General features: G+C 37.1%; 1 protein-coding gene across 2 annotated transcripts in view; it reads left to right on the top strand.

Annotated features, from left to right (window-relative positions):
- Positions 1-24,997, top strand: part of RAPH1 (Ras association (RalGDS/AF-6) and pleckstrin homology domains 1) — a 97,283-nt gene that overhangs the window by 62,658 nt on the left and 9,628 nt on the right. For both annotated transcript variants that reach the window (XM_082657661.1, XM_082657662.1), the window contains 9 exons: positions 9,214-9,291; positions 9,738-9,897; positions 12,173-12,294; positions 13,464-13,529; positions 14,845-14,988; positions 15,867-15,977; positions 19,815-19,913; positions 20,969-21,089; positions 24,752-24,894. In XM_082657661.1, the coding sequence (XP_082513787.1) occupies positions 9,214-9,291; positions 9,738-9,897; positions 12,173-12,294; positions 13,464-13,529; positions 14,845-14,988; positions 15,867-15,977; positions 19,815-19,913; positions 20,969-21,089; positions 24,752-24,894 (1,044 nt within the window). The remainder of the gene's footprint in view (positions 1-9,213; positions 9,292-9,737; positions 9,898-12,172; positions 12,295-13,463; positions 13,530-14,844; positions 14,989-15,866; positions 15,978-19,814; positions 19,914-20,968; positions 21,090-24,751; positions 24,895-24,997) is intronic.

Raw genomic sequence — 24,997 nt, forward strand, 5'->3', positions numbered from 1 at the left:
CTACATGTAAAAGTATGAGATTAGATCACTCCCTAACACCATACACAAAAATAAGCTCAAAATGGATTAAAGACCTAAATGTAAGGCCAGAAACTATCAAACTCTTAGAGGAAAACATAGGCAGGACACTCTATGACATAAATCACAGCAAGGTCCTTTTTGACCCACCTCCTAGAGAAATGGAAATAAAAACAAAAGTAAACAAATGGGACCTAATGAAACTTAAAAGCTTTTGCGCAGCAAAGGAAACCATAAACAAGACCAAAAGACAACCCTCAGAATGGGAGAAAATATTTGCAAATGAAGCAACTGACAAAGGATTAATCTCCAAAATTTATAAGCAGCTCATGCAGCTTAATAACAAAAAAACAACCCAATCCAAAAATGGGCAGAAGACCTAAATAGACATTTCTCCAAAGAAGATATACAGAGTGCCAACAAACACATGAAAGAATGCTCAACATCACTAATCATTAGAGAAATGAAAATCAAAACTACAATGAGATATCATCTCACACCAGTCAGAATGGCCATCATCAAAAAATCTAGAAACAATAAATGCTGGAGAGGGTGTGGAGAAAAGGGAACCCTCTTACACTGTTGGTGGGAATGTAACTTGATACAGCCACTGTGGAGAACAGTATGGAGTTTCCTTAAAAAACTACAAATAGAACTACCATATGACCCAGCAATCCCACTACTGGGCATATACCCTGAGAAAACCATAATTCAAAAAGAGTCATGTACCAAAATGTTCACTGCAGCTCTATTTACAATAGCCCAGAGATGGAAACAACCTAAGTGTCCATCATTGGATGAATGGATAAAGAAGATGTGGCACATATATACAATGGAATATTACTCAGCCATAAAAAGAAACGAAATTGAGCTATTTGTAATGAGGTGGATAGACCTAGAGTCTGTCATACAGAGTGAAGTAAGTCAGAAAGAGAGAGACAAATACTGTATGCTAACACATATATATGGAATTTAAGAAAAAAAAATGTCATGAAAAACCTAGGGGTGAAACAGGAATAAAGACAGAGACCTACTAGAGAATGGACTTGAGGATATGGGGAAGGGGAAGGGTAAGCTGTGACAAAGCGAGAGAGAGGCATGGACATATATACACTACCAAACGTAAGGTAGATAGCTAGTGGGAAGCATCCGCATAGCACAGGGAGATCAGCTCGGTGCTTTGTGACCGCCTGGAGGGGTGGGATAGGGAGGGTGGGAGGGTGGGAGGGAGGGAGACGCAAGCGGGAAGAGATATGGGAACATATGTATATATATAACTGATTCATTTTGTTGTGAAGCTGAAACTAACATACCATTGTAAAACAATTATACTCCAATAAGATGTTAAAAAAAAAAGAATCAGCAATAAAACCCTTTCTTTTGCTTGAGTTTCTCTCCCTAAAGGAGATCTAGGAATAGGGTAGAAGCAGCTTAAAGATGAGGGAAATTTAGAAATCTTAAGCATGTGGTAGCCGTGTACGTTATAACCAGAGCAAAGAGCAAAATTCTTCCCTGTTTCTTAGCTCTTCCTTCTCTGTTCACTCTCTCTCTGGAATCCACTCTCATAGCTTCAACTAGGGTCTCTGTTAATAGATCAGGTCTCTCTTCCTGAGAGGTCGCTGTCAGACATTTCCTGGAAGATGACCAGCACCTCCAGTTCTGCAGGTCTTCAGCTTCCTTAACCACACTCTCCCTGGGGCCTCACAATTTATATCTGTTTTCTTCTTTTGACACCTCTGTTTCTGTACACAATGCTGCCACTCTCCCACTTACCCAGGTTTGAGCCATCTGGTGCCTTTCTTGTCACTTATTATCTCAGAGCTCTAATAAGCTTGTCATAATCTGTAGGATTGGTTGAGTTCACCCATCCATTTCATTCCCATTGCCACCACCCTAAAGCAGCCTCGTATTTTTTATTAGAGCCACGACTCTTGTCTCTATTTTTGCCTGTCCCTCCTCCAGTGCATTTTGTATACTGCTCTCAGATGAAGTATAACATACTACCATTTCCATTGCCTATTTATTCAACAAATATTTGTTTAATCGTGTACTGCGTTAGGTGCTGGGATATACAATAATTTTGTATGAAGTGGACATCGTCCCTGCCCTCAGCAGCTCACAGTCTATTTAGGAATATAGATAAAAAACGTTTACAAGCAAGCATGTAAACTAACTCTAAATCATGTTAAGTGCTATGAAGGAAACAAGGTAAGTAATAGAGAATACTGGGGGGAGGATTAGGGCTACATTTCCTTTAGATGGTAACATCAGCAAAGGCCCTTATAAGGGGTGATATTTAGTGTAAAGCTTGAAGGATGAAAAGAAGCCAGCTTGAGGGTGAAGGGAAATGTTCCAAGTAGAGAGGTCCAGGGAGAAAAAAGCTTGGCATGTTTGAGAAGCTGAAGAAACACTATGTTGCTGGAGCCACAGTAGTTGAGTAGTTGAATGAAGATATGAGTATCTTGATTTAGGTTTGGAGAGGTAGACAGGAATCAGATCATTCAAGGCACACTGAGGAGTTCCCCCCCCCCCGCCCCCCGCTAAATGCAGTGAGAATCTATTGAAGAGAATAACTTCATTCAACAAATATTTACTGAATACCTATTATGTGCCAGACACTGTTTACAACCCTTGAGATATGGCAGTGAACAGAACAGAGTTCCTATAACAGGGAGAGTAAGGTGTTTGCAAGTTTGGAAAAAATGCAGGCAGTAACTTCTCATCTCCCTTTGCCCAAGAGATGTTGATACTCACTGCAGCGTCAGAGCCATCGCTACTCAGATCCAAGTGCTGGCATTACTGGTGTATGTGGCCAACATCTGACTCTAGCTACCTCTATATACTGCCCTGCTTTTATACAACAAGACATTTGATCAGGAAGGTGACTCAGTAGCATAGAACCTAAACGTTTAGGGTGGAGTGGGGGATGGAGTCAAGGACGAGGTGGCAGAAACTCCTAGATAACCAGAGCCACAGGGACCTCTCGATGTCAGTGCCCTCTACCAGAGCATGTGGCTGTTTTGAAGCTAAGTTGAGTTTATACCTCTTTCATACCACCTGTGTGGCAGTCTGGTTCCCCTTACCCAAAAGCATGGTGTCCCAGTTACTGACTCACCTCTGACCTGCACTTTTCCAAACTAGGACTTTGTAACACTGGGTAGTTAGAACACAGTAAAATGAACACAGTAACACTGCTTAGGCCAAGAATGCAAAAAGAATGCTTTGTTTGTTTGTTTCCATCCCCAATCCAGTTGTCATTATATCACTGTTAATGAAATAACTACCCCATTATACAGTTCTGAGCCAGGAGCCTCTGCAAAAACAATGCCAACCTATTTCTTCTAAGAGCAGCATTAGTGCCAGCACAGGACTATTTTGCCATAAATGGGAGCAGTGGGCAAAAGACACATTGCTGATCTGATGCCCTTAAGTCTCTGGGTACCATTTGAAAGGCTTTCCCTGACCTCCTGAAATAATAATGCATTTTTTTCACTCTTTACTCCTTTAACCTGCTTTATTTTATTTTTTTTCATAGAACTGACCACTAACTGACTTATCTCATACCTGTTTCTTTCTTGTCTCTCGTTAAATGTAAGCTCCATGAGAGCAGGAGCTCTGTATCCCCGGCACTCAAGCCCAAGCCTGGACAGTCTCGACAAACATCTGTCATGTAAAAGAATGGTCCTCTAGTGACCATCGAGGTTTCAAGGACTGCTGTACTGTTAATCACCCTTTTCTTTGCTTCAGAGAAGTTGTAAAAATGCTTTTATATTACTGAAAGTCTTTTGTTTTTGATAAGCAGTTTTTATTTACTGTTATCCCCAAAGTGTATATATGCTATAATCCTTAAGGACAAAAGGGACTGTGACATGGTAGAAAGAGCAAGTAGTTATTCACTTGGTAACTGCCTGTATGATCTTTGAAAGATAAGTCTTTCTGGGCCTTAATTAGTTCAGTGGACATAATAATAATAATGTTAGCCCCTGCATTATTGAGAATTAGATGAGATACATGCCTTGTAGTGTGTGGCAAGTAGGTGTTCAGTTAATATTAGTTCTCTTCTTAGTGAGAGAATCTGTTTCGTGGTTTCTTCAGGGGGAAGTAGACTAGTTGTTACTATTATTATTTTGGCTCTAAGCAGTTTTATAGAATAGAACATTTTGTGGGCATTAAACTGTTCATCACTCCAAGTTTTCTTTGAATCATTTTAATTTACACAACTTTATTGTAATCTGTGACACAAACTGGACCTCAAAGAAACTGCTAACTACTCTTCAGCTCCTTAATTTCAGTCCCATTGGTTCCGAACCCACAAAGCCTTAATAATTTCTTAGCTGAAGGAATTCACTAGCCAGTTCTTTGCAACTGTAACTCTTTCTGTAAGTATTCTAATTTTTACGCTGAAGAGAATGCTGTAACATGAAGAGAATGCTGTAACACTTTGTAACCACAGCATTGGCTTTCATTTAATCATAAGATCTTAACGGAGTTTTTGTCCTTTATGTAAATTTGAGGAGGCTTGGCATTTGATGGTTATTGATAGCCACACAGGAGTTTTTCAGGTGGAAAAATAGGTTGTCTCTTGCCCTTTTAAGGGAAGGGGTAGGAGAGAAAGTTAAGTTGTTATATGTGTGAGGTATCTTTTACTTATGTTAAGGATGGTTGTGAGACAAACAGTGTGAACAAAGGGATAGCCCAAAGATAAGGGGCAGAAAACTTAAGACCTACCTGAGTTTGTCAACTTTAACAAACAGAAGAGAAGATGGGATGAATAAAGCTTTGTTCTTTGTATTAAACTTGGCCTGCAGACATTGAACAGAGATTTACCTTGCCTAAATAAGTAAACTATTAGATGTCTTCTAAGTATACAATCTAAACACATCAGCAAAGATTTATTGACCTTTCCTGTATTGCACAGCACTCTGAGCTTAAAACAATTTCTTCCTTTCTATGGTTGTTACGGTTAAAAGTACGATTCTAGCCTAAATATAGTAAATACAAGCCAACTTTCTGAGGAAGAGCATGTTACCCATGGGAAGTATAAAATACTATGAATCTTGCAATTTGATACAAATATTTTTATTTCCAGTTTTGCTCCAGTGACATTCAGACTCTAATAGTTAGAGGTATTTTGATCAATTGTTTCTTCTAAAAGCTTCTAGCAGGGATTGATTATCCTTGCTAATAAACTGGAGAAGAATAAACTAAAATTTGCCTAGGTTGAAATTAAGCACACAGTTCTTAAATTCAAATTTGACCAATTTATGTATTTATTAAGAGTAGTATTTTGAGCAAATGGAAGAATAGCTGAGTTTGGATGTTAAAATAGGCCCACCTGGCTGCTCTACATAAAAATGGTTTCTTATTGATGGCTAGGAAATCTGATTGGTTTAATGTATGTTAATTGGTTGTTTCTCTTGTTTCTTTAATCCTTTCTTCCTATGTGTCAACTTTTTAGCCTGTGGAGCAGAAACTGATCTGGGAGTTTAAATTAATCTTACAATTGAATGACTTTTTGTCACTGCTTCAAAAGATAGCAGTGGTTGTATTCTATTGTATTTGGTAAATAATATAATAATAAAATGGGAGTATGAAAATACTGTTTTGGTGTTTATAACCAATATCAGAATGCTATATTTAAATTTTTATATTCCATTTTTGAATAGACTATTTTTTAAGAGCAGTGTTAGGTTCACAATAAAATTGAGAAGGAGGTACAGAGGTTTCCAGTATACCGCTTGCCCTCACAACGTACATAGCTTCCCCATTATCAACACCCCCCACCAGAGTGGTACGTTTGTTATAATTGATGAACAAGTGTTGACCATTATTATCACCCAGAGTCCATAGTTTACATTAGGGTTCAGTCTTGGTGTTGTACGTTCTATGGCTTTGGACAAATGCGTAATGATGTGTAGCTATCATTATAGTATCATACAGAGTAGTTTCACTCCCACAAAAATCCTCTGTAGTCCACCTATTCATCCCTCCCTCTCTCCCTAACCTCTGACAGCCATTAATCTTTTTACTGTCTCCATAGTTTTACTTTTTCAGAATGTCATATAGTTGGAATCATACAATATGTAGCCTTTTCAGGTTGGCTTCTTTCACTTAGTCATGTGCATTTAAGGTTCCTCCATGTCTTTTCATGGCTTGATAGCTCATCTTTTTTTTAGCACTGAATAATATTCCATGGTCTGGATGTAGTACAGTTTATCCATTTGTCTACTGAAGGATATCTTGGTTGCTTCCAAGTTTTGGCAGTTATAAAGAAAGCTGCTATAAGCATCTGTGCGCAGGTTTTGGGGTGGAGGTAAGTTTTCATCTCATTTCGGTAGATACTAAGGAGCTTGATTACTGGAATATTGTAAGAGCATGTTTAGTTTTGTAAGAAACCACCAAACTATCTCCTAAAGTGGCTGTACCCTTTTGCATTCCCACCAGCAATGACTGAGAGTTCCTGTTGCTCCACAACCTCACCAGCATTTGATGTTTTCAGTGTTTTGGATTTGGGCCATTCTAATATGTGTGTAGTGGTATATCGTTGTTTAAATGAAAACAACGATGGCAGTTCTCTAATGACATATGACATGAGCATCTTTTCACAGGCTATTTGCCATCTGTGTAAGCTTTGGTGAGTTCTGTTCAGGTTTTTGGCCCAGTTTTTAAATTGGGTTGTTCATTTTCTTGTTGAGCTTTAAAATTCTTTGTATATTTTGGATAATAGTCCTTTATCAGATGTGTCTGATAAATATTTTCCCCTAGTCTATGGCTTGTCTTCTCATTCTCTTGAATATTCTCTTTTTCTTAAAAATGTTATTTGGCTTTGAGGAAATCTTCTAAACGTTTTTTAACTTATGCAGATCAATCATAATATCATAAAAGAATTTGGCCTTTTAGAAGCTCATGTTTATGTTCCAGATACACAAAGCATTGATACTATCAGTTTTTCCTCTTCAGACTTTGAGATTTAAATTTGCTTTTCAGAAATATGAAGTGAAATTCGAAATTATGCCTTGGTAAATTTTTCTTCTTTATAGCAGCCATTTATACCAATATAAGGATGTGGCAAATGAGCCATGAAGAACATACAATCATTATCCCATTGAGAAAACACTCATAAAACTTCTGCTTCCCTCTTTATCTTCCAAAATATGATGAAATAACTGATTTAATAAAAACCGCTGGAAAATGCTAGTACTTAGAATTCCTGTATAGAATAGTGCTCCACTCATCAGAAACACATAGGGTTTGGTAATTTAATAATGATTTTGTTTCTCTAAGACACAGAATTCTAGAGGCTGAGAGTTTGTTTGGTTTTTGTTTTGTTTTGTTTTGTTTTTGCAGTACGCGGGCCTCTCACTGTTGTGGCCTCTCCCGTTGCGGAGCACAGGCTCCGGACACGCAGGCTCAGTGGCCATGGCTCATGGGCCCAGCCGCTCCGCGGCATGTGGGATCTTCCCAGACCAGGGCACGAACCCGTGTCCCCTGCATGGGCAGGCAGACTCTCAACCACTGCGCCACCAGGGAAGCCTGCGCATTTTAATGAGAGTTTTAATGACAGTAGTCTAGTTTTCTCATTTTATAGCCTGCTTTAAAAAGAAAAAAAAATGTATCTTATGTTAAAATATACAGTCAACATATTTTATAATTCTGTAATTTGTTTATTTGCATACAGGCGGAGGTAGGATGATTTAATCTTTTAATCAGAGGAGTATATCTAAGAATCAAGTCTTATCTTACTCCTCTCCATTGTTAAAATGCAATTCTTTGTTCTGTGTCTAATTGGGTTTACAGATAGTATTTCCAGACCTTAGTTATTATGTTAATTCACTGACTGCTTTCATTGAAATGGATCAGATTTCTGGCAAACAAACCCACTGTCCTTCCTAACCAGTTTTCTTCTCTGTTCCACAGAGTAGTAAATACTAAGCTTGAAATGAGGGGAGTCAGCCTAGAGTGTGAAATGGAAAGAGAAGCAGTTAAAAAATAAGGAAGCCAACAGAATTTAGGAGAACAGGGAAGAATCTATTAAATGAATTGAGTTTTTGTTTTTTTGCCCTAGAAACTTTAGCTTTTTAACGAAGAATAACACATGGATTGTGGTTTTTAATCACAATCCAGAGCAGATAAAGTTTGGCTGATGTAAATAGGTTTCTCGCTTTTTTTTTTAAAGTCATATTAAGTAAAGAAATATATAATATGGCATTTTATGTTTTTCTTAGGTATTTTAGATATTTGCTAGAGCAACCAAAAGCTTAGAATTAAAAAGGAATCCTTTATTATAAGCAAAGGTTTACTTACATGAGTCTTTTTCAATTGGAGATTAATGCTACAGTGTACTATGGCCTATTGCTGGAAAGTACAAGTAAGTACCAGTGTTACAGTACTATATGTTGTTCTAGGAGGAAATAGGCAAATGTTTTAAGTATAGTTTTATTTTATTACTACTTGTAATCTAAATTTTATAAAGTAGAAATTACTGTAAGTTAAATATTTGGAAAATTATATTAGTATTTTAAGAACTTTTATCCATGAATTAATAAAAACAAAATTGCATTTAAAGACGCGAGACATTGATTATATTGTGTGATTGCTCCAAAGCAGAGTAAAACCTAAGAATTTAATGCAGCCTCCTCTATTTGTATTTGTATATTAATATGAACATACCTACATTTTTTATTAAGTATTTTTGTATGGCTGCAAAGAGATAAATTGATACTGGTTTTTTGCTATTTTTATGATGATGATATGTTTTCAGTATAACAGGACAGAACATTACTATGCAAAAAATTGCCTGTACTTTGGAGGGGGTATAAATTCAGAGTCACTGGCAGACCCACAGATACCCTCATGTTTTCCCTATCCTGAAACCTGAAATTTATCTGCTTCAGATTGACAGTTGAGAATTAAACTGTTGGATTAAATTAAAATTAAATTACTACATCACTAGAATATGAAAATCTAGTCTTATTATAAGAGATCTTCAAGTCTGCATCTTAAAAAATGTTCCTTTATAATATGTCTGCTCTCACTTTGTGAACACGGTTATTTTTAAATTGTGTTCTATATAAGTGTGTGAAGTTATATTCTTACTGAAATTTAATTTTAGCAGCATCCTTAAGGATAAAAAGACTTCTCAAATAATTCTCATTATTTTAGCATTAGTTTATCTGAAGTGCTTTGTGTTCACAGGAAGAACAGGCAGCAAAATTGAAAGCTGAGAAGATCAGAGTTGCCCTAGAGAAAATTAAAGAGGCACAAGTGAAAAAGGTGATATTTGGGCTTTTTCTTGGTTTGGGATTTTTATCTGTTTTACGGATTTATGAAGAATTGCCTTGTTTATGTAACGTAGCTCTAAGATATAGCAAGCTATAGAGGGGTATTTCTTTCAAATACATTTTTCACATGTATTTTTTTGTGGATAAAATGCATTATAAAAGAAGTACCTTTCTGGTTTTAAATTCTAAAAGGGTAAAACAAAATAGTCTTATTATAATCTTACCTGTTATTTTAATTTTTAAAAATGCATTAAATTTATTTAGTTAGGTTATCTAATACCTAATTTTAGAGTATTTTTCTTGCATAATAAATCATCATTTGTGTTTTAATTTATATTTTAGCTAAGGACATTACTCAGAACATTACTCAATATTGGAAGAAATTTCTAGAATGCCTGTTTTTTGGTTTGTATTTAATTTCCTTTTTTCCTATTATAGCTGGTGATTAGAGTCCACATGTCTGACGATAGTTCTAAAACAATGATGGTGGATGAGAGGCAGACAGTGAGACAAGTGCTGGACAACCTGATGGACAAATCTCACTGTGGTTATAGTTTAGACTGGTCTCTGGTGGAAACCATCTCTGAGTTACAAATGGGTTAGTAGTATCATTGCTATAATTACTTTTTAATTTCTATGTAATTTCAACAGTTTTCATGTTGATAAAAGCAACTTGAGACATCTTTATACTGTATTTTTTTCCTATTATATAACCCTGGCCTTTTTACATTGTTTTTTTCCCCCCAAGTGTTTTGACATTTCTTTGAGTGCAGTATCATTTCCAGTTCACTTTAGATTTTTTTTTGGCCAGAACAAAGTTGTTCTCTTTTTTTAAGTAACAAAATATTCTTTTCCCTTCAAATAAGAACCAAATATATTGAACACACTTACTAAAGACCGTTACATTTATTCACATTTGTACTGAAGTCTTTATACCACCATTTGACTTTCAGGGGAAACATAAAGCACATCTTATTTTTAGCTAGATGTACTAAGTCTTAGTTTCCTATGTTTTGTAGTTTGGTATGGTGTTTTCTAACTTTAAAAATCCCTCATTTTTTATATCATCTTTGACTCTTTTAAAAAGTGTTCTTTTTGTAATATTGTGTGATTACAGAAACCTCGCAATAATTATTTTATTAGGCTTTATTCAATCAGTAATCAATTTCAACTTGCTATTTTGTTTAAAAAATGTATTTGCATTGCTCTTACTACCTATGATATCTTTAAATATTTCACAGCAGTTTCCAGAGAAATAAAAACTTAATTATTAACACTTTTCTTTCAGAACACACATACACAACCCCCAAAACCAAACCATAAGTTAGAAGTTTATTAATATGTATAAACATGTATTCTAATAATACTTCCCTATAACTATTCTTAGAGAATTAGAAAGGTTTGAGTTCATAGATATAGTGTCACCATACACAGAAAATGTTTGGATGATAGTTTTTAGAATATTTCCATGGCCATAGTTAAAGATCCATAACTATCATTTAATCATATTTGGCACAGTGATTCAAATATAATATGTAGTCATTCAGTACTTGGTGAATGAATAAAAGAAAAGAAAACAAGGGACTACTAAGAGCCCAAAATAAGATGGTGGAAACAAACTATGACAAATGTAAATCATTCAATTAAACAACAGAGATTATTAGAAAGGATGAATGAACAAAATGCAAGTGTTTGCTGTTTACAAAAGACCTTTTACCTAAAGACACAGAAAGATTCAAAGTAAAAGGAATGTGGAAAGACACTAACCAAAAGAAAGATAATATTAACTATGTTATTATCAGGCAAAATAAACTTTAAGCAAAACGCATTACTAGAGATAAAGAGAACCATACATCTTCATCAGGCAGGTATAATCATTCTAAATTTTATCTAATAATAGCATTAAAATTTATAAAGCAAAAGTTGACAGAACTACCAGGAGAGATTCACAAGTCTACCTTCATAGTAGAAACTTTTCATCTAAGAATCTTTTCAGTGATCAGTATAATCAGGCAGACAAAAATGAATATAGATATATTTAGAACACTAATAACAGGAAAATATGCATTCTTTACAGGCAGAAATGGAGTATTTCTAAAAATTGATTCTGGTATGAGGTTATAAGCAGCTCTCAAGAAATTTCAAAAAATCATTATCTCTAGAATATGTTATTTGAACATATGTTCAATATATAGGACAAGTTCTTTGATTCCTAATTTGGAAATTAGAAAATACATCTCTGTTTAAATTTAAACAAAACTCATAGATCAAAGAAGAACTCATCTTGGAAATTTTTTGAATGACAAGAAATGAATGCTGTTAGAAGCACTTAATACCAGAATTTATGAAATGTAACTAACATGTTGGTGTTTTTTTTGTGTGTGTGTGGTACGCGGGCCTCTCACTGTTGTGGCCTCTCCCGTTGCGGAGCACAGGCTCCAGCCACGCAGGCTCAGCGGCCATGGCTCACGGGCCCAGCCGCTCTGCGGCATGTGGGATCTTCCCGGACCGGGGCACGAACCCGTGTCCCCTGCATCGGCAGGCAGACTGTCAACGACTGCGCCACCAGGGAAGCCCGCATGTTGGGTTTTTTTTAAGGGTGGGATGGGCAAAGGCTGAAGGCTGAAGAAGACCTTGAAGTCAGAAGACCTAGATTCTAGTCCTGATCCTTCCATGCAGCAGCTGTGTGACCTTTGCTGAAGTCACTTAACACCACGAGGGCATGTTTCCTTATTTGAAAATAGAGGGAAGACTAGATAATCTCTCAGGGGTGTCAGTTAAGGGTTTTGCTGTGAATTACTTCACAAGGTTTCTTGTCTTTTATGCAGTTCTGATGAATACTAACAAAATACTGATATTTTATTTTGGGACAGAGAGAATCTTTGAAGACCATGAAAACTTGGTTGAAAATCTTCTGAATTGGACAAGAGATAGCCAAAACAAGCTTATATTTATGGAGCGTATAGAAAAATATGCACTTTTCAAAAACCCACAGGTGAGACTATAGCTTACAGAGGTCAGGATTCTTAAATGTTCATATTATATAATTCTCTGACTGCTAAGTTAATAGAGTTAAAAGATTGGTAACCACCCGGTTGGAGCATTCACTACTGCCCAGGTGGCAGGCCTCAAAGAAGTTGCCAGTTCTGCAGAGCCAGATGGGATGAGCCTTTGGAGAAGCAGGATTACCTCCAGGGGGTTACCAGGTTTCTGTTCTCTCTAATTCAGAGCCGTTTTGAGCTGTTTATTTGGTGAGTTCCTTATCCCTCAAAGGAAAGTACTTGCATATTTAAGTTTCTCTACTTTTGTCATTTATCCAGTTGACACTTTGATTTATTTTATTTTTTTGAAAACCCAGTAACCTTGATTGTAAATGGTTCCACATTCTAATATATGTTACCTTTATCTATTTAGTATCTTTGCTTATTCCAAAATAATATTTGAGTTAATCCTTCCTAATACCCAAATAGTTTATAAAAATCAATAGGTGAGAGAAAACAGCCCCACTATAAAAAGTAGTAATGAGAAGAATAGTAGCAGTGTTAAAGTTATTGAATAGTTATCCTTCAGGCAGCTTAGTCATGAAACATCTTTACTGGGTATTTTTAGTGAAGAATACACATTTGGGAATACCAACAGATCTTTTTACGGATGATTGTGAAAAAATGTTTCATAAGGCTGATAATTAGAATTCAAATTTTAGTTGAGTCAAGCAAATGAGATCATGGTAGCCTCAGAGAATTTGGGATTTAGATTAAATTTTCTCCATCTGGATCAGTTAAACTCAGCATATTTTAAGGTAATTTGCCTTACTTGTTGTACTTAATAATTTGTAAACCTTTAAGGTCCTGTAAGTGTAGCTTTCATTAGATATACAAAAACATATTTGCTAGCTGTTGCATGTAATATCACCTCAGGATTTGGGGGAGGGCAGTTTACGGAATAATTCAAGATAAATGGATAAGGTAAGGAGGAGGTCAGTGTTAAGCATTTCCGTGAAGATCCCACGAACAGGTTGCTTTTCAAAGGGGTGTTCCCCTCACTCTGTGTAGGTAGGAATCAACACAGGGTTTCTGTGTCTCTAGAAGAAATCATATACATCCCTGTGCCAAGGGAATAGCAGAGTGGGTTTATCCTTTAACTTTCATCTATTCATTTTTCCAGAATTATCTTCTGGGAAAAAAGGAAACAGCTGAGATGGCAGATAGAAACAAAGAAGTGCTGTTGGAGGTATGACTTCCTTCCCTCCTTCCCCTTTTCCTGCACATTATAATATTTCAAATATTAAGCACCTTTTTTGAAGTCCAGAATGTCAGTGCTCTATATTTATAATTACAGTCGTAAATAGGGAAGCCTATTTTCTTCCATAGCCTGTTGGAGAGAGTTCAGCTGTGTGAACATTAGAACACCGAAGAACCTTGTAAAACTTATTATTTTGCCAGGCAGTGTACTAGTGGGCTAAAAGGAGTTATGAGCTTTTAGTAGCTGACAAGTGGGAGAAAAGGCTGGTCATGAAGGATGTGATTGTACTGTTTTATCTGCTTACCCAGAGAGAAATTTGAGTATAGTTAGCTACTTACAAAATATTTCAAACCTTGGCCTGAAATAACTCAAATAATTTTAAAAATCATAATGATTCTTTTTAAAAAATATATACATCTCTTTATTTTGAAGAGTAATAAAACAAATTCAAACATAATTGAATTTTTGGTTTTTGCTGATTTTAGAGAACTAAGGTCGACATTAGTATGTTTGAAAATCTGAATAAAATCTTATTTAGCAACAAGGCTATTAGGAAGATGAAGATCAGCACTAAGCTTTTCATAGGGATGCTATAGCTATAGTTAAGAAAAGTACTCTGCATAATTCCTAATTGTTTTTTTTGTTTTGGGGAGAGAGAAATTAATTCACCTTCATGTGTTCAAGTTTAGTGAGGATTTCTACTTTTCCTTTACTAAATACATGATTGAATTTTTAAATTAAATTTTTATCTAAGTATAGACATTAGAATCCAGAATTTTGAGTTTGTTTATATTCCTTTCAACCTAGTATTAAATATTCTTTGTTTTAGAAGTTTTGGTACATTGATAGTTTTTAAACTGTGAAAGTGTAATCATTCCTTTAGCATGTTGCTTTCTTTTAAAATATATTCCTATTTAACGTACAGCTAATCGAAATGTGTTGTTAATTTGGAGAAAAATAAAGTCTAATGTTTATGTTAGCTCTGACACTTTGATTAAATTTAGTGTAACTATGCTGTTTATAAATGCATTTAAGTACCTTTATATGCAACTCAGTTGACATTTCACCTTAGTTTCCTCAAAACAATGTTAGGAAAAAGTTCTTAGGGATTGCCATAGTCGTTCCAGAGTAAAGCCATGTAATGTTTAGAACAGAAAGTTCTAATTGAGGTAAAATTAGCAGCATGGTTTTTATACAGAGGCATTTTGGTTGAATCACAGTGTCATGCATTTCACAGGGGTAAACACAACTTTGTTCTGAGAATCTAAGGATCGTGTCTTTCCAAATCATCTTCTTCTTTTAGGAGTGTTTTTGTGGAAGTTCTGTAACTGTACCAGAAATTGAGGGAGTCCTTTGGTTGAAAGATGATGGCAAGAAGTCCTGGAAAAAGCGTTATTTTCTCTTGCGAGCATCTGGTATTTACTATGTCCCTAAAGGAAAAGCAAAGGTGCGTCCCTTCTGCTGACTTTTAGCTTCCTTATTATGCTGATTGATTTTAATTTGTAGTGAACATGCTAATAAGGTGATCCAGGCTCTGATTTGTTTCAGCTCATGTAGGACACACAAAACATTGCTTTGTTTATTGATCTATTATAAGAAAGAAGAAACCTGAAAATGTTCACTCTCTGCTCATTAGTTGGGCCCATCTCGATTCTCCTGGCAAATTTGAAATCATGCTTTTATTTCTTATTTTTGGAGCTTCTGCCAGAGTCATTTTTGCTTGTTATTGTTCGGGGGAGAATACCTTTCTAGGATTACAGGCGTTTCAGCCTTGCTTAGGTAATGTGCTTCTGCTAAGGGCCCCCATAGTAGCTGTCACTTCTGTGCTTACGGGGGGGCCCAGCACTGCAGAAGATCTTTACAGGGTAACCTCATCCAGTGTTTACCACCATCCTGAGAGGTACATGTTGTCGCCCCTGTTTAACTGGCGAGGAACCCTGACTTGAGAATTGCTGTACTTGAGATACGCACTACAGGCACTGAGCTACATGATATCTCTTGTTCTTTCCAGAGAGCTCTATCATACTGTATTGTATTTAATATAAATACTATACTATATTTAAAGTCTCTTTAAAGTGCCATCCTTTCCAAGCAAGTCATTGTTTCTTATGAATGGCAAGACAGTAAGTGAAACGGACTGCCTTTTTTGTTGCATCATGGATTTAAAGAAGAAGCATCTGCAGAGAATCTCACTGTCTTGTCTTCTGCAAAATAGCAATAATTTCTACTTGGTAAAGTTTGATTCTCAGTTAGAAGCTGTTACTAGTGATATCTGCTTGTTTACACATTACTGTTAATTCAGTCTTTCGGGTGTTTTTTCCGCAGGTGTCTCGGGATCTGGTGTGCTTTCTCCAGCTGGACCATGTCAATGTTTACTATGGACAGGATTATCGGAATAAATACAAAGCACCTACAGACTACTGTCTGGTGCTCAAGGTAAACATATATCTCATTTTAGGAATTTTAATTGATGTTAGACATAGAGGGGGTTATTGGACATCTTAAAATTGTTTGGATCTCCATCGAGTGTCCTATTTTTGCTTTTTTCTGTATAGGTTTTTAAAGGAATGGTAAAGGGAATTCCCTGGTGGTCCAGTGGTTAGGACTCAGCGCTTTCAGCTCCCGGAGCCTGGGTTCAATCCTTAGACGGGGAACTAAGATCCCACAAGCTGTGCATCGTGGCCAATAAATAAATGAAGGAAGGAGGGAAGGAAGGAAAGCCTGTGCTTATCCCGCAGCTGACCCTAGTTAGAGTGATGACACTAGGAAATGGATACTGAATTGTAAGCTTTGAGTCATAATATATAAAATGGATTAGATTATAAATCTGAGACTCTCATTTAATAGCTGGCTTAGTTTAGGAAGACTTAGATCAGAGCCACATGTGGGGGGAAGGGTTCTTTTCCTGTACTAACTCAGCAGAACCAACAGAGCCCGAGTTCAAAGTGGGCTGGTTCTCATCTGGTCCAGAAATAATTCTCATCTCCCTTTTCTCCTGAACTATGGCTCTGATAGCCCACGCATGTATTATGATCCATCTAAGCTGTTTTTATTGATTTTTTCCCCCTATATCCAAACTTTTGAGTTTCTCATACTCATCATATCTGTACTTTTGAGAACTGACATTTTTAGTGATCTATTGGAACATTAGGAAAAGGTAACATTAAAAAGTTCAGGATAATTACGGAGATGATTACGTTTTTCTCATTACGTTTTCTCAGTAGCCCCGTGGTAACTACTTAGGTCTACATGTTTATATCATCGTTTGATTTTGCTTTTGTCTGAGAATTGTCAGTTGGGTTTGAAGAGGTGGTTTAGGATTTTGGGGTAGAGTTTTGATTGCTTTGATAAAGTTAGGTGTATTATAATGGTAGCCCTTTATTAAGTGATCGTTTTTGGAGAATACCCTATATCACTTAGTTCCAGTAGCAAATAATTTTTTAAAAGTCAGTATAAAGTAGCTTAATCCAGCAGTTTTCAAAATGAGGTCTAGGGTCCCCTGGAGTCCCTGAGACCCTGTAAAGGGACCTGTGTTGTCAGTGTTATTCTTCTAATAATGCTAAGATGTTTTTTGCCTTTTATACTCTCATTCTCTCACAAGTGTATAATGGAGTTTTCTGAAAGGTTACATGACACGTGATGATATCTTTGCTCCCCTGGGTAGTGGAATGTGTATTTCTATACTCTTATATTTAACTTTTTCTCAGCTTTAATTTCTTATAAGGTAAATATCAATATAAATAAAAGTTATTTGAGGGTCTCATAACATGGAGACAGTAAGAATTTATTTCAGTGGCTCAGAGTTGTCAGTGAGAACCTACATTCTTTCCATCTTTCCCTGTTCCATCTTCTGCATATGGAGCTTCATAAGCTGCGTATCAGCTTATTCTCAGACCGACTTACCTCAGTCACAAATGGCCACTGCCATTTGACCCAACAAAATCCAGCAGAGGAAGAGGGACTGTTTTTCCCTGTATGTCTTTTTTTAAGAGGAAAGAAATATTTCCCAGGAGTTCTTCTAACAGCCCTCCCTTTGAGGGCCGTTGGCCCGGAGTACATGCCGACTCTTACACCAATCACTGGCAGGGAACAAAGCCACCATTTTTGGTTTACACTAGTCAGAATTTGCTCTCTGAGGTGAGGGGTAGACATCCAAACAAATTGGGGTTCTATCAGAAAAGGGGTAGAGAGGAGGAGTTAGCTGTGGGGAAGGCAATCAACAGTGTCTGTTAGGGCCAGAAGTAAGTAGGACCACTGGCTAGTACTTTAATCCTTTTTGCAGCTCATAGAATTCTTAGGTTAAGAATAGTTTTGTTCTAAGGGTTTTCTTGTTTGTTTTTATAATAATGATTTGTATGCTTCGTATTTGCTTTTAGTAAAGTCGGTTAAGCTAAATTTATGTATTTATATTGCCTACCTATTTATATCTAGAAATTTTAATGTATTGAACTGAAAAAAACACCATACCATTGGGTGCAAATAATAGTAAAAATAATGGCCACCATTTACTGAAGAACTCCAGGGTGGAAGGTGCTGCACTAGAAGCACTGGACATGTCCATCTCACAAGTCTGGTCTAGAGTCCCCATTTTCCAGATGTGGAAACTGAGGTTTAAGGGATCAATTTGCCTGAGACCACTCAACTACTAGTATTTAAGATATGTCTTTCTTTCTTGTAAGTCTACACTAGATTTTGCCTATGTAAGTGTTTTATTCTTGAGCGTTTGAGTTCTGACAAACAAACCAAAAAGTGCTGCCACACAGGGTCTACACAAATGCAAATGTAAATATTTGTAGGGCCTGATCCCTTTCATCAGCTTTGAGCTTTAATGACTGAGTCTGAGTCCTTCCAGTGACATGCAGGATACAGGAAATATATACACACTTGTAGGAGGTAATAAAACACACCATTTGGTAATTAGGTTTTTTCTTAAGATAATAAAAATAAGGGAAGAGCTTATTCATGAAATTTGACAATGTAGAAATAAATAAGATATATGTTGATGTATTATCTGAAAGAGGTACACACTTGGGACACATACGTATGCGTGTATAATTAAGTATCTTAAAGGAAACCTGTGTTTTAAAAAAATATATACCACAACAATTGTTGGAATAGAGCTCAGCTTAGCCAGGTCTAAATTTTCATCCCTTGAGAAATGAGGCAAAGTAATTTAATATGTTAGGTGGGAAGGAAAAAAATGGTTAGGATTTAGGGATGGAGTATGAATATGAACTTCTCAAACACTGTTATTAATAGAAGGATGTTATACATGATAATCATGGAAGTAACAGGGTGGTTGAGTGTTATAGTCTTCTTTTTTAGCTTCTTGCATATTAGTTGAGAGAATTGATTTTCAGGCCTATATTGTTTCCAAAGTAATAAATGCATTGTACATATTCAGTAGTTTCTTTTGGTACTTGGACTAAGATGTTAGAGTATCACTTTTAGTTACAGATTAGGAATTATGTCTCAGTCTAATTTTTGGCAGGAAGGGTTTTTTCTTCCCAGGGAACTAGTGGTTGTGGCCCAGTGGAGTTAAAACACCCTGAGTCTGTTCTAGCACTTGCATTTTGTAGCCAAGGTCAAGTCACTCACCTCCCATCCAAGACTCAACTGAAAAGTACATTGGGCTGTGAAGACTAAATCTGATGACGCAGTTGAAAAGCTGCTTATTGCCCAGAGGGCACATGCTGTGGGCAGAGGGGCCTGCAGAGCAGTGCTTAGTCCACAGCAGGGAGCAGCACCCATTGCATCCCAGGTGCTGTGCCCTGTGCTTCTTCCCCCCACTCAGGTGTTCACCTCCAGAGAAGCACTGGAAGCTTCACCAAAGACTCTCTTATATGGAGTCTTCTGATTCCATGAGTTCAGTTAATTCAAAGTGAAATAAACATTCTCCTCCCTTTTTATACTCTTATATTGGTAGATTAAAACTTCCACTGACTTTGTTAAGCTTGGTAGACTTTGTTTCTTTGAAGTGTAGAAGGGGTACTGTGGAGTTTCCCATGATGTGAAGGTTTTTCTGTTTTTTGTTGGTTTGTTTTTTAACTGAAACATCTTGACCTAAAATTTAACACAAGTTTCTTTCTTGTTTATTTTGTAAAAATACTTAGGGCCATTTTATTTGGCCTTATGGATGTTTAAGAGGTATAAATTATTTGGCCATTATTCCAAAGACCTGTAATTTGTCAGGATATGTTTAAGCTTTGATAGACTTTGTTTATTTCTTAGTTCTCCAGGGGACTTAGTTGGATTTTGCCTTTAATCTTGCAGCACCCACAGATCCAGAAGAAATCTCAGTACATCAAATACCTTTGTTGTGATGACGTGAGGACCCTGCACCAGTGGGTCAATGGTATCCGCATCGCAAAGGTAGGTTTTCTTTTGGTTTGATAATGGAATGATGGGTGCTTAATGATATGGTTTTTGTTGTCACGATAATTATCCTGTTTGTTTCATGTTCATGATTTTGCCAGTGTCTAGTTTTCTCAGGCCTAAGTTTCACGTTTTAAATGTCTTTTTTTCTTGGTGATGGGGATAAGCTTTTAACACTTGGTATCCAAGGAATAATACTGCTGGTAAAAGCTTATGTAGCATCCACGTGATTTATTTGGGCTTTGGAGAATGCACTGTATGATGCTTATATAGCAGAGTTTAGCCTAAACAAAAGAAATTTTTTGAAAATTAAACTGCCTTGGGGTTGGGCGAAGAATGAATAGGTGGCGCATGGAGGATTTTTAGGGTGGTGAAAATACTCATACTCTGTATGATGCAATGGTGGGTACATGTCCTATACATTTGTCCAAACCCGTAGAATGTAAACACCAAGAGTGAACCTAAGGTGACCTATGGACTTTGAGTGATTATTACATGTCCATGTAAGTTAATTGATGGTAACAAATGTACCACTCTAGTGGGGGATATTGATAATGGGAGAAACTATGCGTGTTTAGGGGCTGTGCATGTATATGGGAAATCTCTGTACCTTTCTCTCAGTTTTGCTGTGAACCTAAAACTGCTCTTAAAAAAGAAAGTCTTAACAAAGTTTTTTTAAAGGACATCTTAAGGGTGATTATACATAATGCTTGAAAGGGTATTTATTCAGTTACTTTTAAGTTAATGTAACTAAAAATAAAATTTATTACAGACATAAAATCAAAGTTGCTTTAAAAGTAACTAAAAAAACTCTTTATATTGTTAATGAACATAATCAGAATCAAGTGTTGACTTCTTGTTGCCTTTCTCAAAATGAGGACAAATAAGAGTGGATTATAATTTACTGGTATGAAAAGAATTTTTGAAGTATTATAGGTATTTTAATAGAGACTATGAGTCAGGAAACAGAAATGTGTCCCCTTTTCCTATCCCACGCATCCATACCATACCCAGTAAAGTACAGATGTCATCATTTACTGCCTTCTGTTTAGTACGGGAAGCAGCTCTACATGAACTATCAAGAGGCCTTGAAGAGGACAGAATCGGCTTATGATTGGACTTCCTTATCCAGCTCCAGCATTAAATCAGGATCCAGTTCTTCCAGCATCCCAGGTAGTTTAAAATGTCCAAAGAACTCTTTACTACCAACAGGAAGGTGTCTCTGTAGAGACTGATAGAAGACCTGGTTATCTCAGAGTGATTTTTTAAAACTAGAGCCATGCCTGATTTCTAAATTATAATCAATAGGTACATGTGCTTTTATTCATTTATTTTTTTATTTTTAGAGGCGATAATATCATGGACTAGTTCCCAAATGTGTTTGAAATGGAAAACGGGTAAAGTGGTAAAGCCGGGAGTTTTGTTGCATATTTATAAAGTTAATTTGAAACTCAATCATATTGCTGAAAACAACTGTTGATGCATAATTGGGGGTAGAAAGTTGCTTGGAGAAGAGTACTCCGAATCATGATGAAACTGCACTCCTTCCCCACAGGTTTCCTGACATTTCAGCAGAGTGGAAACAACTGGAATTAGTTCAGTATCACAGTTAAGGAAGCTATTTAAGTCATCAAATTTTGTAAAGTTTTCAGAGGAAATAGTGATACTCAAAAGGTGCTTATTTTCAGATTCCCACATCCTTTAAACAAGGATGCTGTGATCACATCTTAAGATAAATGCTTCTTTCCCTTCAAAAGTTCCGTAAATGATATCTGTGTCATCTAAAATCATAAATTTTTTCTTTGTTCTAACAGCCCATGTTATGAAATAATTACTTTAAGAAGTATTTGATTTAAAAGCTGTATGACTAGATCTCATCCCTAAATAAAAACACATCGAGAATGTGTATATACATGGGCTAGCGTACACACATATATTCTCTCTTCTGTCCACTGAGAGGGCTAGTAGCAGTGAGAACACTAAGAACCTAGACCTCGGTTTCTCAATGCCATTTTCCAAAACAAAGGATCCCAGGGCTCTGGAGTGGCTGATTCTAGGGCTGTGGCAGAGAATATATAAGATGAGCCTGGAGCATCATGTGACAAAGGAAGTACTCAAAAAAAACACCGCTATGGGGAGTCTATAAAAGGGACCCAGGACCCAACCTAAGAGAGTGCTCAGTGGCCAAAGCTGGAACAATTTGAGCAAGAAAATAACATAGTATAGGACTGCAATCCAAATTATAAAATAAATAGCCATCAGTCCATGGGGATATAAATAAGTTATTGAATTAAATAAATAAATGGAGAAGAAGAGAAAAATCTCCTGTACAGATTTCTAAGTAGATTTATACAGATGCTCTGCCCTCAAGGAGGTGGCACTTAACTCCCCTCTTGTTAAGTGTGGGCTGTGTAAAGTGACTTGCTTCCAAAGAGCACGGAGCGGGGAGGTGTAACCTTATATCTGAGAAAGCTGACAAACCATACCTCGGCCAGGTGATCACGGTAATAAGTCATATTGATAGCATGTGCCCTTGATGCAGTGTGATGAGACTGGCATCTTCCCTCTCTTGGTCTTCCTCCCCAAATCCCTTAACCTCAGAGAAAAGGCATCAGACAAATCAAAATTGAGAGACATGCGACAAAATACCTAACCAGTACTCCTCAAAACTGTCAAGGTCTTCAAAAACAAGGAGAGTCTGAGAAACTGTCATGGGAGACATGACAACTATCTGTAATATGGTAACCTGGATGGGATTCTGATCAGAAAATGGACATTGCGGAAAAACTAGTGAAATCCAAATAAAGTTTGGAGTTTAGTTAGCTTTTTTTTTTAAGTATTGTTTTATATTCTTTTTTTTTCTTAATTTATTTTTTGGCTGCATCGGGTCTCAGTTGTGGCGTGCAGGATCTTTTGTTGCGGCACATGGGCTTCTCTCTAGTTGTGGCGCATGGGCTTAGTTGCCCCGCGGCATGTGGGATCTTAGTTCCCTGACCAGGGATCGAACTGGCATCCCCTGCATTGCAAGATGGATTCTTAACCACTGGACCACCAGGGAAGTCCCAGAGTTAGTTAATATTAACATGAGTGTAGGTTCATTATTCGTGACACATGGACCAGAGTATTGTAACATGTTAATAACGAGGTAAACTGGGTGCTAGGTATGTAGGAACTCTGTGCTAGTTTTGCAACTTTTCTGCAAATCTGAAACTATTCTAAAATAAAATGTTTATTAAACTTGGGGTGGGGAGAAACCTTTGTGGCAATGGATTAGGAAAGGCACGGTAAGAAGAGCATGTCACAAGTAGGGTTGTAGAAAATGGAATTAAGGGAAAGATGGAGGGAAAAAATGATGTATACTATTTTATAAAAATTTATATAGCACTTAACAATTCAAGTGCTTCCACATGTTACTTTATGAAGTGGTATGGTGCCTTTTCCCACTCCAGCATCATCTATTTGTATACATCGTGGTAAGTATTAGGTAGACTTTTTCAGGTAAACTGTAAAATCATACATATTCATGCTGAAGAGAGCTCAAGAAGTCACATGTTCCAGCCTGTCATAGGCTGTTATCCTAGATATTAGATAGGGATGAAGAAAATAAAGTAGGTTTTATCCTATATTGCTTATATTTTTACCCTGAGTATACTATCTTAACTTTATCTAAAGGAGTTTGTGGCTGTTATCTTTGCAATACTTTGATGAACTTGGCTGGACTTGCTTATTAATATTGCAATCTAATAATGCCCACGTCTCACAGAGTGACTGGATGGGACTAGCTTTAACATTTGAGTCTCCACCAGATGCCAGACATTGGGCTAGGTGCTTCTGCAAGGTTATCTCACCTGACTTGGAGTCCAGTGAAATAATCTTTCCAGTTCCCTCACCCTGGATGTCAGTCAAATTACACTGTATCCTCAGCCATTCCCAGGTCCCTTGAAGATGTCTTCATGCCCTTCAGGAAGCCAGGCTATGGTACAGCTGCTGTCTTGTGATGTCAATATCTGAATCCCTAGGAAACACCCTTCTTACTGGGGATCAGATTCTCAGTATTGTTCATTACTGGGATAAAGGAAGTAATCATCATGTATAGATCTGAATTCATAAGTGAGAAATCTCTGAGATGGTCTGGAGCAGGGGTATATAAAAAGATTGATTCTCCATGTAATGAAGATATGACTGAACAAAAAAATTCACTACTCTATTCATGGTTCATTATTCTCTCTCCTTTTTAAATTTATTTATTTATTTTTGGTTGCGTTGGGCCTTCGTTGCTGCACGCGGGCTTTCTCTAGTTGCGGCGAGCGGGGGCTACTCTTATTTGTGGTGCACGGGCTTCTCATTGCAGTGGCTTCTCTCGTGGAGCACGGGCTCTAGGCGCGCGGGCTTCAGTAGCTGTGACACACAGGCTTAGTTGCTCTGCCGCATGTGGGATCTTCCCGGACCAGGGCTCGAACCCGTGTCCCCTGCATTGGCAGGCGGCTTCTTAACCACTGCACCATCAGGGAAGCCCTCATTAATTCTCTTATTTGCTAGGAGTTCTTACACGACAGCCTGTCAGGATACCAATAATGTTACTTGAACCTTTTATTGCAATTATCGGTTTCTTGTGGTGAACTACTTAAAAAGAATGGAGATTTCCTATTCACCCTAGGACAAGAGAAGTTTTCTAGTGGAAAACACGGGCTGTGTTTGTGTGAAATGAGTCAGGTAAAAGTAACTTGTTGCCGCATCGCATCTGATCTTGAGTGAAAGAGTTATCCAAACATACATATTTATACGTCACAATACTGACTTATTTAATCTGATTTTTGAAAATCTGTTTCAAACAGAGTCTCAGTCCAATCACTCCAATCAGTCTGATAGCGGAGTGTCTGATACGCCACCGGCAGGACACGTCCGTTCCCAGAGCATCGTGAGCTCCATCTTCTCCGAGGCCTGGAAGCGAGGCACGCAGCTGGAAGAGTCTAGCAAGGTAACACGCTCGGGTCAGGGTAGGGGGGAAAGCTGTACTGTTCCAGGGGTGTAGCTTGTTGTTCCTTTATTAGGAATCTTTCTTGGCCTTATTTCAGTATTCT

This window comes from Grampus griseus (assembly GCF_964374135.1).
Source record: "Grampus griseus genome assembly, chromosome: 7".
Lineage (NCBI taxonomy): Eukaryota > Metazoa > Chordata > Mammalia > Artiodactyla > Delphinidae > Grampus > Grampus griseus.